General features: G+C 37.0%; 1 protein-coding gene across 2 annotated transcripts in view; it reads left to right on the top strand.

Moving 5' to 3' along the window:
• Positions 1–4,714: 4,714 nt before the first annotated feature.
• LOC147656593 (uncharacterized) overlaps positions 4,715–16,535 on the top strand; it is a 251,152-nt gene continuing 239,331 nt past the window's right edge. For both annotated transcript variants that reach the window (XM_086914088.1, XM_086914087.1), the window contains exon 1: positions 4,715–4,968. In XM_086914088.1, the coding sequence (XP_086770214.1) occupies positions 4,794–4,968 (175 nt within the window). In that variant the 5' untranslated portion in view covers positions 4,715–4,793. The remainder of the gene's footprint in view (positions 4,969–16,535) is intronic.

Below are 16,535 nucleotides of genomic sequence, written 5' to 3'. Positions count from 1 at the left end.
TCAAAAGATCGTTAAAAGATTATCATAAATTTATTTTTTCTTCATAATAAAATTGTCAATGGACGTTCATAAATTGAGCATGATTTATTGTTTAAACGAAATATTAAACAAAATGTCACTACCGCTATAAATCTAACGAGATTGGCATGAAGAATCACGATGATCGAATCTTCGATGAATTTTAATTGAATTGTTTGACATTTTGTTGTCTTTTTTTCTTTTTTTTTTCACAAATCCGTACACACAAATTTCTCTTTAACGATCGAGCATAAGGTTTTATCGTTGCAACGGCGATTATTTCACGATTATTTCGCATCGTATTTCACACATGTCGCAACGTTCCTCGTTTTTATTCAACAATGTTGCTCTTAATAGCTTCGCAATAGGATGCAAATGCAACGATACAAGTTTCTTCGCTATACCTGTTACCACTTTTGTATTTCTTAATCGGCCAGTAGTAGTAGCTGCCATCGTTTCTACTTGGAAGAGTTGTTACTTCGTTACTTCTTTCCTCGTTCCATCTGATTTCCATCCGTTACAAAAATTCATTGTAACAGTTTCTTTTTGCCTCCTTTATGCGGATGAGAATCTAAAAGCTTTCCACATCCAAGAATAGATAAATGGTTGATTGTTTATGACCGAGATGATAAAATAGATATATCGGATATGTTGTCAAGTAGGTTTGCTTGCTTGATTTATAAGATGATTTTGTCGCTTGGATTTCTTAAACGATTTCTTAAATATTTTTAGTTACTAGTTTTATAACGAGAAGAATATTCTGAAATGGAATATAAGAGAAATTTTTTGGGAAGATTTTTTTTTTTCCTGGCGCTGGCCTCATCGGAATTTGGAATCAAAAATAATAAGTTTTTGCGAAATTTTCAGACTTGGAATTTTTATTTTTTTTTTTCTCGAGTCGAAAAAGTTTTTTTTTTATCTCAAACCTTAATGGCCCCTCTTTTTACTCGGAATCTGACTGTAAATGTTCGAATGAAATCATTCGATTAACATTAACAGGTATAGCAAAGCGATATTTATTTATAATTTACAAATTTGGAGAAATCTTCTCCTAGCTGTCGTCGTTACCTCGGCCATTTTATTATCCATAAAACGTCAACGTATTACGTTTATACATTTACGGTTCTATATACCGTAAGGGGGACGAACGCTTATTCAAATTTTTAAATATCATTTTATGGTAAAGAGACGAAGAATCTCAATTTTCTGGCCTTCGAAAAATTAAAACGCGAATCAATGCCAAAAAATAAACGGTCGATCTTTATAATCCGTGGGTATAATAAAATCAACGAATTCGCGTGACTTATGAACACTTATAGAGGTGGAGAGGTGTTTCTCTCGTAGGCCTGATAAGACCACCTGCGCGTCAAGGCTCTTTTCAGATAAAAATCTTGCGCTTCGCCGGCACTGGTGGTGAGCCCATAGGTAGTGGCCACCATCCACCACAATGGTTATTGTTTCACCACGGTATGCGAGCGGCGTTGTGCGCCGCCTATTTATGACACATTATGCGAAAGCGCACCCGATAGAGTACGAGTATTGCATTTCGTGCCATTGTGATGGCAACAATGATATACCCCGGAGCCCATATACCCTGGTACCACTACATAAATCACGATTCGTGCCGCGCATCGATGCCCTTGCCTCGATGCTTTGGCCAGGTAGGTGTAGCCCCAGAAATACTTCGCGCCCTTTCTCCTTTTCTCTTTTTCATTTTTATAAACATCGAGAATGCCTCGATTCCATTTCCATCCGACTTCCTTCTTTCGAAATTGTTTCGCTGAAAAATATTCCGCTTTTTTTTTTTTCTTTTATTACTTTCAAACATTTTAAAAGGATCCACTTAATACTTGTATTCCAATTTCAAATTCTTCGAAATATATTCTTAGAAGATCGTAGACGATAACTCTGCAAAGATGAATCAACAACGAAAAATCCCTATCCCTGCTCTTTCATCCCGACGATTCACGCACAAAGTTCCATCCATTGTCACGCGCGTCAAGTGACAAGGTTTGAGGTTAAAATTTACAGTTGGCGATAACTGAGAGCGCTGTAGTAGCGCGGACAGTGGCGGCCATATATCGCGATGGCGCCAGAATCGCAGAATCCGTGCACTCGGATGAGTTGATGTTCGTTAGGCTGTTCGTTGGAAAACCAGAAGAGAAAAGGACGTGTACCGAGATTTCTGCCGCTCGAAATGATATTTTCTGCGGCGGAGGCGTGTGTTTTGGTTCGTTGTGGAACGTTGCAAGATGAGGCAAGGAGCAGAAGGAAAAAGGGAGAAGGAAGGAGTAGCCGCACGGTGGTTTATTCGCGAGGGCAGAGAGAGAGAGAGAGGGAGGGAGAGGCAACGGTATGCAAATCGTGGCTTTACCTTCGATATAGAGAGCCAAGGTGCGCGCGATTCGAAGGGACTGCTGCCTCCAACGTTCGCCATATATCCTCGTAATTAAGTCGGTCCCTCTTATTAAGCACCGTGCGTTCCCTAGATATATATAGTGTCGCTGATTAAAGGACACAGCCTGTGGCGAGGATCCTCTCCTTCCAGGGGCCCGTGTTGACTCATAGACATCGGTTAGTCGTCGTTTTCTAAACGTTGATCCAAGGTTTGGACGGGATAATTGACGATACTATTTATTGGAAAAGTTCGAAGAGAGAGGATGGATGGTGTTGTAAATTTCGAGTCGATTGGATTTGTTGAAAGAGACGAGAATGAGACTATTTCTACATTGTGTTGGCGAATTAATGAGGTATTGAAGATGATTTTGAAAGTATTTTAGAATTTAGAATCTGGTTTACGAAATCGTTTCGAGATTATATATACTAAGAGAAGATTTATTATCATTAACGATTATTCAATTTTTGCAAAAAGATTTTTGAGAATTCTTAGAAATATTTAAACTATTAAAATTATATTATGTGAATAATCTGTTCCTTTTTTAACAAAGACAAGAAGTTTTATTAGTGTCTTTGTGGTTATTAAGGTAATTGACATAAAATACATAATGTTATTTTGATAAAATTTCTGAGACCGTTTAAAATATTTAGATGATCGCGAAAAATCTTTCTATTCTTTTTGCGCATTCTTCTTTTCTAAGGAATAATTCTCCCCCCTCCTCGAATTTTTATTATTACAGGAGTTAAAACGTGAAGGGGTTGTTGAAAGCTTGTTTAACTGTTGGAATTTCCAGAATGATTTTCTTGACCCGAAGAATTCCCTTCTGTCCCTCATTCAATAGAACTATTTCTTATTCTGCTCGTTCAATCACTAAATGCACGCTGTTAGAATTACTCTACGCAAAATATTCCTACGTTTCTTAACCCCAGGGACTTGGTGCAAAAATTATCTCCTTTAAATTTCCTTTTACCTTTTTTAAAATATAATTCAACCATCTCCATCAATGATATCATCTCATAAAAATGCTTCTAACGCATAACCGGGATGTTATTATCGTTTGCATTAAGCATAAAATGATACACTCTTTATTACAACGCAAACAAAACTACGTCACCTTAGATTTTATAGCCCCTTATACCTAACATTATCTTCCTTCTTCAAAAATCATCTGATCGAGACAAGAGAAACCAATTAACGACCACACCTCTGCTCAAAAGAAACGAATTAAACGAAAAGTAACGAATTAAAGAGAGAGAGAGAGAAAGAGAAAGATAGGCAGAGACAGAGAGAGAGAGAGAGAGAGAGGATACTTCCAGGTTTGCAGAATATCGTTTAATTTGACGGCAGCTAGGCCGGAAAGCCAGCTTCTCAATCCCCTTTTCCCATTGGCCACGGCGCGTTTCAGTCGCTCGCGACAGCACGGCCGCGCCGCATTCCAGCCACGCGCCTTGCCTAGGAACACTGGCGTAACTACCGATCCTTAACGAGCCGATTTGTCAATAGGTATACCCCGTGGCCCTCGATAAGAAGACACCGAGTCGCCCGGCAATCGATCGTGAAATGCCACCAGGTGATCGGGCCCCCGATTGTCGCCCCACTTCACAATCGATGCTGCTGCGGCTTCACTGTTTCCGATTGGAAACGGTATCCGCGATGTTTTCTTGCGGCACCCCGTCGAACAAAGAAAGGACACCCGTTGTTCTTTTTCCTTTTTTTTTCTGCCGAAACATTCCGCAATGGAAGGAAATAAAGAAATATCGGAGGAAGATTATTTCTGCGGTTCGTGGTTTTTCTTTCGAGAATTGCGATGAAAAGGTTCTTAGAGAAATGGCAATGGTTCGGAACAGGAAAGCGGAATTATATTTATATTAACATAAATTTTAACTTATAATTTTTTCAAATATTGAATAGAAATGTGCAATTACGCGTAGAATTTTCTATTGTGCTATACAAGCAAAAATTAAAACTTGTAAAAAAATCTTTTCAATTCGTTCTTTCTCGTAAAGAAAGAAAAAAAAAAAAATGTGAAAACATTACTGAAACGCCATCAAATTGCACTCTTCCCCACAAAATAAGAAATGCATCGAAAAGTCACCAAATCGCAATCTTCTCCACGAAAAGAAAGAGGAAGAAGAAAAAAAGAAAACAGAAAAACAAGAGAAATTTTCGAGAACCGTGATTACTCTCGAAAATCTTAGCTACCTACGTCAATGGGAATCTGCTAGGTACAGCAAGAGCAGCAAAAGCAGCACGAGCCGGGGCTGTGTAGTCGTGGTCGAGCGGAGGCGGTGGGAGCCGTCCGCTCTACCGTGGCGTGGAGAAGCGAAAGAGGAGCAAAAAGGAGCCGCGCACGGCGAAAAGGCGTACGTGGTAGGGGATGGACGTGGAGAAGGTGGTGGAAGACGAAGAGAGCGGTATCGGAGTGGTGGAAGGATGGAGAGAGAGGGGAGAGCCGCGACACAATCACGTCCTGCACGCGCCGTGCCCGGAGCCACTTTCAGACGCTGTTACACGAGGCACCGGCTCCTTTCCTCGACTTCCGGACTGGCAAAGTAAGTTTTTATGTCGGAAACACTCCGCCATTCCCCACGAAGCCTTCACCGTGACGCACGTGGGAACTATTTGGAACTTGTTCACGACGTTAAGAAATTAAAAATTGATAATTTTTATCTAAGTTTATCGTATCGTTCTTGTTTTTGAACTTTTTTTTATATTTGTTGTTGGATTAATCCATGAATGGCAGACTCTGGATCATTCTGATTTTCGTTAAAATTTATCTTGCTCTTTTTTTCCCCAAGTATTCTGATATTTGATATTATTTTGATACACTATTTTGTTGAATTCAGAAGTGTGTTTTTTTTTTTTTGTTAAATGAGCAAAATTTCTTTCTTCAAAAATATTTTGTAATTGTAATGAAAACAATTATAAAATGAGAACGGTTATTCTTGAAATGGTTAGTTGATAGATTAGAATAGAGTATATGTGTAAGTAGTAATACTTGAACTCCATCTAGATCATCCTCGAAATTGATTTAACCAATCAATTGATTAAATTAACTCACTTATAAACCATCGAATGTTCAATCAATCTCCACAATAACAGAATATAATTAATAATAACGTCAATTGCTTGTTAAAAACCATTCAAACGTATAACCTAACCTAAAAACTTTTCCAATTTTTCTAACCAATATCCCGTTACCTCAAGAAACAAACTTTAACTCAACATCTGCGCATCAAAATGATTATTCATTAAACTTGACTTTCAAGTCGCGTAATCATTCCTCAATCCGTATCAAATCTTCCAAGCTAAGTATGTATATATACATTTTGGCGGCAAAATAAAAAAATTTGAACCAGAAAACGAAGTTAAATCACTTTCAATCAACGCGGATATTCGAACATTCGAATCAGCGAGGAAAGACACAGCCGGAAATCTTGGATTCGTCTCGTGTAACATTACTTCGATCACGATCACCGCTCGAGGCGCGCACAGGCGTCTGACCCATGCGCTTCTAGCGCTCGAGGCAGCCTCCAAGTGTGGGAACTCCTCACCTCGAAGCCTCCCGACGACCTTTGCCGGCAACCTGCAACCGCATATCTCGCTACACCCTTGAAACATCGGCATAGATACGCCTCGACACGGTTCCCTCTTCTTTTTTTTTTCTCCCTCTCTCTCCTCTTCCTCCCCTCTTTCTCTTTCCTTTTTTCCCCGCCTTTTTCCTTTTCCTTCCCCCCTCACGAGTCGATCCCATCGGCCCCAAATGGAGTCCTCAGGATAACGGGTTCAAGGTGGACCATTAGCTGTGACGTATTCCGGTTTACAGAGGAAGGTATTGTGTCGAGCTGATTGCACGCCGCGGGCAGAATGCCTGGGTCGGCCATTTATCTTGCGCCTTCGCGAACTCGCAGAAAAAGCGGCGATCGGGAAAAAAATGTGGCCGTTGAGAAAAAAATGAATCGGATCGGCCGTGGATTGAGCCGTTCGGCCGTTTGGCCTTTTATTAGATTGGCGAAGTGGAATCTTGCCGTTCTTTCTGGATATCCTTTGGCCATCGAATTAAAATTTGAAAATATTTTTTTTTTTTCGTGATCTGAGGAAATTTTAATGTATAATAAAAAATCTACTAATATTCTTCTGCGATTGTTGCAATTAATTTAGCGAAGGAATTGTTTGGTGATATTTGTGCATTAAAAGGTTTAGAGTTGGTTCTCTGATGTTCCTGTTGAATGATTCTTCTTTTATCTTCGAGTAAGAAAACGTTACGTTTTTAATTATACGATTATTACACGATGGTTCTTATAGTCTTTATGTTAGACACGTTTCGTAAGAGTAAAGTTTCTTAAGTATTTCCTCTATTAACTTCTTAATTATATCTTTCGATAAATTATTGGAACGTAGAATTATTTTCCATCGTTTTAAAATTTATATTGCTTCATTTAATCTTTAAAAATTGTTAAAAATTGTTCAATTATTAATTTTTTAAATTTCTCGCGCAAAACTATTATAATTATTTTTTACTATTTATGTGTTATTAAACTCAATAATAATATTATATATTTCACATTTATAAATAATAATTCATGCGTCAGAATGTAAATCTTAACAATTTCGTGGAACATTGAAAACACATTGAAAACACAAGTTGCAGTATATTTAAATTTTACGGAATTCCCACGATTGAAACTTGTCATTAACACACTAAAAAGTTGTCTGATTCTTCTCAAATAAGATTCCGTACGTGCGGCGTCGATGTGATCGTAAGCATCGTCGATTACGTTAAGCTAGGTGTGTTATCAAACCGTAATTACAGTGATTTTCCCTGTATCCATGCCTCTTTTTAAGATTCTTTTTCCACGATAGACAAGCTTCGCGGGGCAGGGTTCAAGGCGAATTACTCGACATTTAACGAGTTTCTAGTCGCTTTGCTTGTTTATATCGTTGTTTACGAAACGTTTTAAGCCACGTTTTCATGGATATATAGAACGCATTTCCTGTAATTGAAAATAATAATTACGTAAAAAAAAAAAAAAAAAATAACATAATTCGTGCAATGATAATTTAGTTTTTGTTCTATTTTTTTTTTAAGAAAATAAGTAATTAATTCGTTTCTTTTTTTTATTTAACAGATTTCGATAAGTATCGCGAAAATTATATTTTTTATTGTAATTATTTGTAATTATTTATTCCTTGAAATGTTAATCTTTTAAGAAAACAGTTTTAAGAAAAGAATTACGAAATTATGTAGCATTGTACAAGTTGTTTTGATTCTTTTAACTATTCTACAAACTATTTTGGAATTGTTTTAAAGTGCTTATAAAGAAAAATCTATCCAATTCAAGATAATAAAAGTACATAAACAATAAAATATGAAAAATATAAAAAACATAAAAAATATATAAATAATAAGAAATATCTTCTTCTGCTACTCTATTACAATTTGCGTTAGATAAAGCACAATGGTGCGCTGCGCCGTATAGCGGCGACAGAACGAAACAATTCTATCTCTGTCATATTCGCTCTCTCTTACTTCATCTAACGCAAACTTCAATTACTTATAATTCCATCAAATTTTATATTATATTTTGACTTCTTAAAAGTCAGAATCCTCCAAACACAATTATATAACAACAATTTATATAAAAATAGATTTAAGAAAAAAATATAAAAAGAATAAAACTACGAAAAAGACAAAAAAAAAAAAAAAAAGAAATATGAAAGACATAAAACGTATAAAAATTTTTCATCAATTCAATTTTCAAACGAGTCACGAAGATGAAACAGAGAGAAAGAAAGTGAATAATCCGAGAGATATCTCCCCGTGACCTTTCGCCACGAGCGTGTACATAGGGGGCCCACTACGCGACCATGATCTTCGATCTGGATCGGACGAGTGATCCGGTTTCTGGTCGCATCGAAGGTGAAGGCTCGCAATTACTATCACAATGGCGAATCCTCGAGGGTGCATTCGGTCGTCGTGCGACCTAAGTACAGGCTTCGCGGGCCTTCGCTCGCGTACGGATCGCTGCGTCCCCCGCGATCCCATCGTTCAATGATTGCTGCTCACGTTCGAGAAGGGACTTTTAAAGCCCTGCAGCTGCGTTTACATGTTCATCGACTCCTCGGTACCGAGGCAGAGTCAACCTCGTGATTTTTGCGCGGTGTTCATCGCTGGACGGCTGTCAAGTGTTTGCTCAACGCTTTAAACCTCGCTTCTTTTTCTTCGTGTTTTCTCCGAACTGCACGCCGTTCGAAACTCTCCTCGAAGATTTCCTCTTTTTACAGAGAAATTTGAAATTTTGGTTATCCACGATCAATTTCTTTGTACAATAAGAATTGTTGGTAATTTGGTAATCGAGCAGAATAGAGTGGAGTTTTTGTTGTAATGGAAATTTTTGTTAGTTTTTTTTTTTTTTTTTTTTTTTTGAAATGATAGAAACCAACGTAGAAAAATATATAAATATTTCGTGATAGAATTTTAAAATTGTTACAAAGAAATTCTGTTAAAAGTGTTTTTACAAAATTAGAACGTTGTTCAATACATTTGTCTAAGTCCAATTTTTCTAAGAACATATTTTTTATGCTAATTACTGAACTGGCTACTTGCGAACATTCTTTTTCCTGGTAAATGATGAGCAATCGTTAAATAAACATTCTATGACAAAACATTATTCGAATGTAATGCAAATGAAATTCATAAATAGAATTATTGGAGAGAGAGAGATAGAGAGAGAGAGACAAAAAGAAAGAGAATATTTTACGAATATTTTAAATATTTCTAAAAATCTTTAAAGCTGTTAGTTGGAAACCAAAAATCAGAAAGATCTATTTGTGAAATAGGCATGTTTATAATTTGTATTATAACTATAAATTTCTTTTATAATTACAAATTATAATTGAGAATCTTTGGAATATAACGAGAAATCTTGTGTCTATAATTAAGTTTCGTATCGAAATAACCGTTTCATTCAATTTTCGAATGAATCTTTTCTCTGAAAAACATCCTTAATGAATTTTTTAACTCATTAGTCTGTATGTAGATCTGTCCCAGATTTTTTCACCCGTATATTGCTATTAATTAAGCTAGTCAGATTGCATCGTATCTACCTTTCAAATAATTTCAAAGGAACCACCGTTTTCATGCATTTCGCTGTATCTAAATTTCATCAAGTAAGAAAACTCACGAACTCTTTTCCACAGAAAATTCTATTGTCATGTAAAATCAGCATTAAAACAAAGAAATCTCCGGAGAATCTCTCTTTCTCTAAAATTTACTCGATTGTCAATTTCTAATTTTTATTGTACTTCTCTTCCAAATCTCATCAATTAACATCTCATTTCTCCACTAGCTTTCTTTTTCTGGAACGATCTATGCATTTCATTTATAATATATATTATAATGTATACATGAAGGCCATTGTCTCAATTCAAGGACCAACACGTGATCTTTGAATGACTGGATTATTCAGACGTCGTTGAGTCGTTCGATTAACTGGACTATGACCAACGTCATACGTTATACGCACGTTTGCGTATCTAATGGTGCCAGCACACCTTTCTCCATCGCGATGCTCGAACACCTGTTTTCAAACGTACGCGCGTGACGTTCCTACGCAATTTTTCGAGGCAGCCACACCTGTTTGTCGTCGATAGATGTATCAGGATGAGGAGGAATCCAGTCGCGTCTATTCTTAATTATCCATACCGTCTCGAAATCACGCTAATTTCGAGTATGATGAATAGGTCTGAGGATGAAAGAAAGATCAAAGAAGTTGAATGCTTGAATTTTCGTTGATCATTTTGAAACTGACTTTTCTGACTTATCTTATGTTGTAGAAAAATTAAACAAAAGGGGAATTTTTTTTATTTCTAATTTTATTCCCTTTTCTTTTTTTTTTTTTGACAGTGTTTCTGACAATGTGTATTTCTTGTGAATGATATTTCCTCAAATATAGTAAATTTATATCGCGAAGAATCAGTGAAGAAAAGTAAAAGGAAAAATTAGCAAACACTTGTCACGATACCTGCTAGAAAAGTTTTAAAAAATGTCTAATTCCAATTTTCTTACGCATCGAATTATATCTTGAAACTTCAAGTTACTCTTTGCTCCTCCTCAACAGGAAATAACACGCAGTCGGAAGCTTAACTTAATGTTCATCGCAAAAAACATTCCTAATAAACCAACTTCAACCGCGTCTTCACACTGATCCCCAGATGATATCGTTCCCGATTCAAAAGAATCTTCTTTCTACACTTTTGCCCTCGTCAAACGCTCACTACCACGCCACGCTCCAACATTCTGAAAAAGGCGACAAAAAGGAAGGAGCAGAACGGATAAAAAGAAGAAGTCGTTCGCTTCCCACGTAGCTAGTTTCTTGTTCCACGAGTTCTCTCTATCCGGATTCCCGGGTTCATCCTCGTCCAGGAAGAAGAGAGAAAAGGGGAGGGAAAAAAAGAGGCGACACGTGCGTCCAGTCTTCCGCCGGATTTTCACGAGCTCTTTGAGCGATACCGCCAATTAAGCGCAGCGATCGAACGACGATTTATCGCCGCTTAAGCTTATCCTTTCTTGGATAGAGTGACAGTTGCCGCTCTGAAAATGTTTTCATCCCGTCGGTGGTTCGCCTTGGACTGCCGTGCGATTAGCACGTCGCGATGCTAGCCGTGAAATTTAAGGACTGACAGGTTGAAGCTTTGGGTCGACTAGGTAGCTCAACTCTTTCTCGATCGCGTCGATGTAAGGAGGGGATCGGTTGGCAGGGTGTGATGGCGTAGTAGCTGGGTTAGTTTTGGTATAATTTTATCGAGCTTCGAGTAGCGAATTCGAGAAGGCGAAAGATGGATCGTTGGATTTTGTTTGGTGGATGATTGGTAGGATGATGGATGAGTAGGAAGTATAGTGGGTATATATAGGTTATTATAGAGAGTGTAGTTTGTCGAGGAAAGTGTGAATGTGATGGGTAAATCGGGATGTGATGGATATATATTTTTTTCGAGTTTCGAGGATTTTTGGTAGTTGAATTTATATAACAATTTAACAGGCTGATAATAATGGTTGAAACGTGATGAAAGAAATTTGAGTTTTTACTTCTTTCTCATTAAGAGTTAGCTTCATTAACGCTTTGGTGACAAGTGATAATTTATGGCGAATATTTTTTCTTTTTTTTTATAATTTTGCGAGATTGAATGGAATAATTATCAAGCTGATAATTAATTTGTAAAATTTGTTTGCACGTAAAATTTCACTTGTTTAATTATCGAACTTGTTACCGCAATGGGAGAGAATTTATTACCACTGGTTATAATTTATGACTTATAAAATGTCATTAATAATTAGGAAACATGCGAGGAGAATTGAATGGAGCAATTGGTTTTATCATTGAGAATATAATACATGGTGGTGAAAATAGATTTGTGAATTTTTATTTGCACGTTTTTCTGCACGATGTTAAATTTCTGAGAAGCTGATTAATTAACACCGATAGTAAACGAATAATAACGATGGAGAAACTTTCACTTTTATCCCAGTATTTAAAAATATTGGAACCATTCACTTGCAACTATTCGATTGGATCTCTCCGTACTCGGAATTTTTCCCTCGTAATATCTTGTATCAGATAAATTGTTACAAGTCACCAAGTCACTTCTTAGAACTTCCTTTCGCCCTCAACTTTCTTGCTCGTTTCTCTGAATCCTTATCTTCGACTGGATTTACCATTAAATCTTATCATTTTTTTATTGCAAAAAGTTCCTGCACACTTGAAAAATATCCCAGTTATTTTTAAGAACTTGTAACAAATTTATCTTCAGAGATTTTACAATTTTTCGATAATTCTCTGAAGCGATAATTCTCTCAGTTTCCTCATAAGTGTTAGGGTCACGCATATTTGTTCTCCAATCTCTATTTAACGGTTTACAAATATTTGAATCCGCACCTTTTACTTCAAAACAAATTGCACATATACTATCTACACATAACTATCTAATCTAGATCTATGCCGTTCAGTATATCATACTTTCAACAACAACCACAATCTTAAAATATTCGTATGCACGCGCTTATCGAAAATTTCTCAAGAATTACCTCCTCCTCTTAACCAAAATCTTAGCCAATCACCTTTAATAATCCTCCTATCCATGCTAAAACTCTACTTCATCACCAATAACGCACAATTATCCATTTAAAACAGATCAACGTATCGAAAACCTGGTCTCCTCACCAACGTACAATTTCCACAATTTGCAGCTGGAAACGCATCCTCGTCACCCACCTCGTCCGCGAGAATCGGCGCGCTTCCCTATTTATTTTCTCGTCGCCAATTAATTCGGCCGCGGTGGCGTGGCTCCGCGTGGACCAAGACAAAGCAATCGCGCTCTGGTATCTGCGGTGGCGGGCCTTCTCGGTCGTTTAATTAGCGAGTATTGTGCACCGAGAGGGCGACCGCCTATCCCTCTCCACGGCCGGATATCGCGTAACAAGATCTTATTCAGCGTCCGCCGCATCGAGGGTTAATGATGCTATCGCCATACAGTGCCAAAGCGATCGCATTACAGATACTATTCCGCCGTGGACCGAGTCTTCTCGCAACGAGTCGCTTACGACGTCGATATTTCTTTAACGACCCGCCGCTGATCCCACGTGGCCATCCTCGTCTCTTCCTCTTCTCTTACCTCTTCTCTTTCCCCGCCTTTGCCAAACTTCTCTCGTCCACTCGCCCATCTCCTCCTCCTCCCCCCCCCTCCTCGTTTCGATCTTTTGTTTGAGAGGAAGGCCAAGAGGAAGCTTGTCCCTCGCGTGTTACCTGGTAAGGATTTCGTAAGAAGGAGGGAGGGAGAGAGAGGTTTCGAGCGATTAATCGACGAGAACGAAGCGAGGACTGGATCTTATGAAGATTTTATCATCGGGTTGCTCTTGGAATTGCGAGCAGCGCGCTTGAAAATTACGTTACGTTTGTTGTTCGAGGGTGTGGTGAGTGGGTGTGGGTGGAGTTTGGTCGGAGAGGATTTTGGGTAGAGAGGTTTGGGATACGTATGTGTTTGCATATGTTTGTATACCAGGGGAATGATGGGATTTAACGTTCGAAGTTACGAGTAACTGTTACCTCGATGATTTGTTATTGTTCAAAATATAATAATAATTTTGATAAGTAATCATTTAACTTTATTCGAAATTTTTAACTGGTTAACTTTTTCAATGATTTAATATAATTCCGGTATATATGTTAATATTTATTTGTTTTTGGAAGGATTGAAGTTATTTTTAAGATACTCTTTAAGAAATTATTTTGGAATTGATTCCAATTAGATACAATATTCTCGAGTAAAATATGTATTCACATAGTTTATCCTATATTTATCCTATAATTTATTGTTGAGAAAGAGATTCCACAGTTTTCGAAGTTTACGCACTTATTTCGAGTCAGTACCTTTCCCATCTCCACTTGCCACAATTTCACGCTCCATAAACCAAACTCCGCTTCGCCTTAAAATTCCAAATCGTCAAAAACATACAGAATTATCACAATCTCCTAAACATAAACCATCCAGACTTAGCCTAGCCACGCTTACGAAAAAGAAAAGAAGAAATATATATTTAATCCAACGATTTAATAAAATCCATTCCTAAATTCCACCTTCCTCGACCAAGCAAATTCTCATACCTTCTGATACGCTTTTAGAGAAAAAGAGAGAGAAAGAGAGAGAGAGAAATGTCGATTAAGGATCTTCGTGCGCCATTCTTCGACGTTGACGACGGTGAAGGCCGCACGATTTCCTTGACGTTTGTGGGAACACGAGCGCTTCTCACGTCGCTTCTTATACAAACGGCGCGAACTAGATGATGGGAAGCGTCTGATTACGACCGTCTGGATTCACTGCCGACTCGATCGATATCGATCCGGATTCCAACACCGTTTTGCATATCCCCATTTCCGACTCGTTTCCAACAGCTCCTCGCGTTAACTTAATTGCACGCTACAGCATGTTCGCGTTCACCTGTTTATCGATACGCATCGAGGTGCATGGTAAAATCTGGTTGGAAGAGTCTATAACGGGAAGAATGTTGAGCATTCCATTTATTTTTAGTGGATGAAGCAATCTGGGAAAATGTTGCGCCGGGATGAGACGTTAATCTGGCAAAATTTTCTTTAAAAGTAATTAAAAGAACAATGTGAAATTCTCTGTCGAATATCTCTTCATTTTTTTTTCTCTTTTTCTCGTTTTGTTCATCATAGATCGATCGAGTTTTTGTTCTTTCATTTCAAGAAGAAGCAAAACTGTTCTTATTTCCCGTGGATTTTTTTATTCAACGTTGAATAATTATTGCGCATCATCGTTCGATCGATTAACTGTATGGGTCGAAGGAAGGGGTGGAGTCGTATGTCGTGTAAACGCCACGATTCCTAATTATATAATATTAATCGCCATGTCTTATTGATTAAGATCGAGCCACTGGATTAAAGGAAAGATTTTGATCGAAAATTAACCGCGCATCGGAGATTGTAGCCATTTAAAAGATTTAATACGTCGATAACGTGTATCATTATATTTACACGCACAATAATACGGGAAAGGTCTCAAAGTGTAAATATTCGAATATTTTTAACGCTGTTCTTTGGCGCTTCGATTTAATGAAATTTATTTTTTATCGCAACAGATGCGCGTGTATTTTATTTAATTAACGTGGTGTGATAAATTTCCGGGTATTTATAGGTACAAATTAAATTAAATATAAGTGAATAAGTGAAACAATATTTTCAATTTTGAAAAGAAAAAGTGTGATTAAATATAATTGCGGGGTATTGACGAGCAAACATCTTTAATAATTTATCACTGAAAGGAAACTGATAAATATATGAATGACAATACAAAAACCGATATAAAATTATCTTTCGTATTTAATTATCCCTCAAAGAGTATCGTCACGAGTGAAATTTCATCCCCAACGAATAAAAACTTTCCAATCTCTTTTGATGATACTTAAAACAAATTTACATTTCTATTAATTGAATAAATTTTCAAATGATAAATTCCAATGATGTGTCTTCCTTCTTCATATTTTTTTATATTATCTTAATAAAAAGTATTCAAACTTTCACAAATTATTCAAGAAATCAAATGGATCAAATTTCACGGATACGAATACATAGACACATGGAAAGAATTCCATATGATCGTGACCACAACCTGGAGACACAGAGACCTACATTGCTGCCATTCGAGGGTCTAGCAATGGGTATTTCGGGGTGTGGGTTTTCGTGGAACGGCAGTAAAGCCAGCCGAGGTCGGGGCAGACCGCAGATTTATGCGTAGTAAAGGCGGTCTTCTCCTCTTCATCCCCTTTTTCTCCTGTTCGGCTCGCGCGCTCGCAAGCCACGCGAGGATGGACATTAGCGTTGCTCTCACCGGTACTTACCAACGGTTACCAAGCGGCATCGTAAATTATTGCCCACGCCCCGAAACTTTTAGTGGTACTTGGGCTTTTCGAGTGGAACAATCGTTTCCAGCCCACGTGGTTTCGGTGGAAGAAGGGAAAGAAGAATAAATCTTTTTGCATGTTCCATTTGTGTTATCGTCTTGATTTTTAGTCTAGGTCTAGGTCTCCATAAGAGAATATGATAGAATATCAATAAATTTGATCATTTTTATAAATTATCGAACGATGGATTGAAATTTTTTGGTTAAACTATCGTGAAAAGAATTTTGTAACAATCTCTCTTGATTGATATCTAGTTTTTTGAATTATAAAAATGAATTGAAAAATTATTTTTTATCATTATAACAGTGGCCTGTAATAATAAAGTGCTTCGAAAGATTTTCATTTGATTAAAAATATATTTATCATAAATGGTTGAAATTAGTTTTCTAGAAAGCTTTTTAATTAAATGCGGAATAATAATTTCTTTTGAGATAATTTAAGGATATATCAAGTTTCTTCTTTTTATACTCTTTAAATTTGGAATTTCTCGAAATGAAAATGTTTATGAACATGATTTCAATTTGAATCATATGTTTCATTTGATTGCTATTTTGTACGGAATGGAAAGTATTTTATTATTTTGTATTTTTTATTATTTAATTGAAAAATGTAATTAATTAAAAATATGAATAAAGTTAGAAT

The sequence above is a fragment of the Apis florea genome, unplaced genomic scaffold, assembly GCF_048593485.1.
Source record: "Apis florea isolate Af1SG1 unplaced genomic scaffold, ASM4859348v1 contig_3585_pilon, whole genome shotgun sequence".
In the NCBI taxonomy this organism is placed as follows: domain Eukaryota; kingdom Metazoa; phylum Arthropoda; class Insecta; order Hymenoptera; family Apidae; genus Apis; species Apis florea.
Note: the sequence above shows the minus strand (reverse complement) of the source record. Positions and strands in the feature narration are given on the sequence as shown.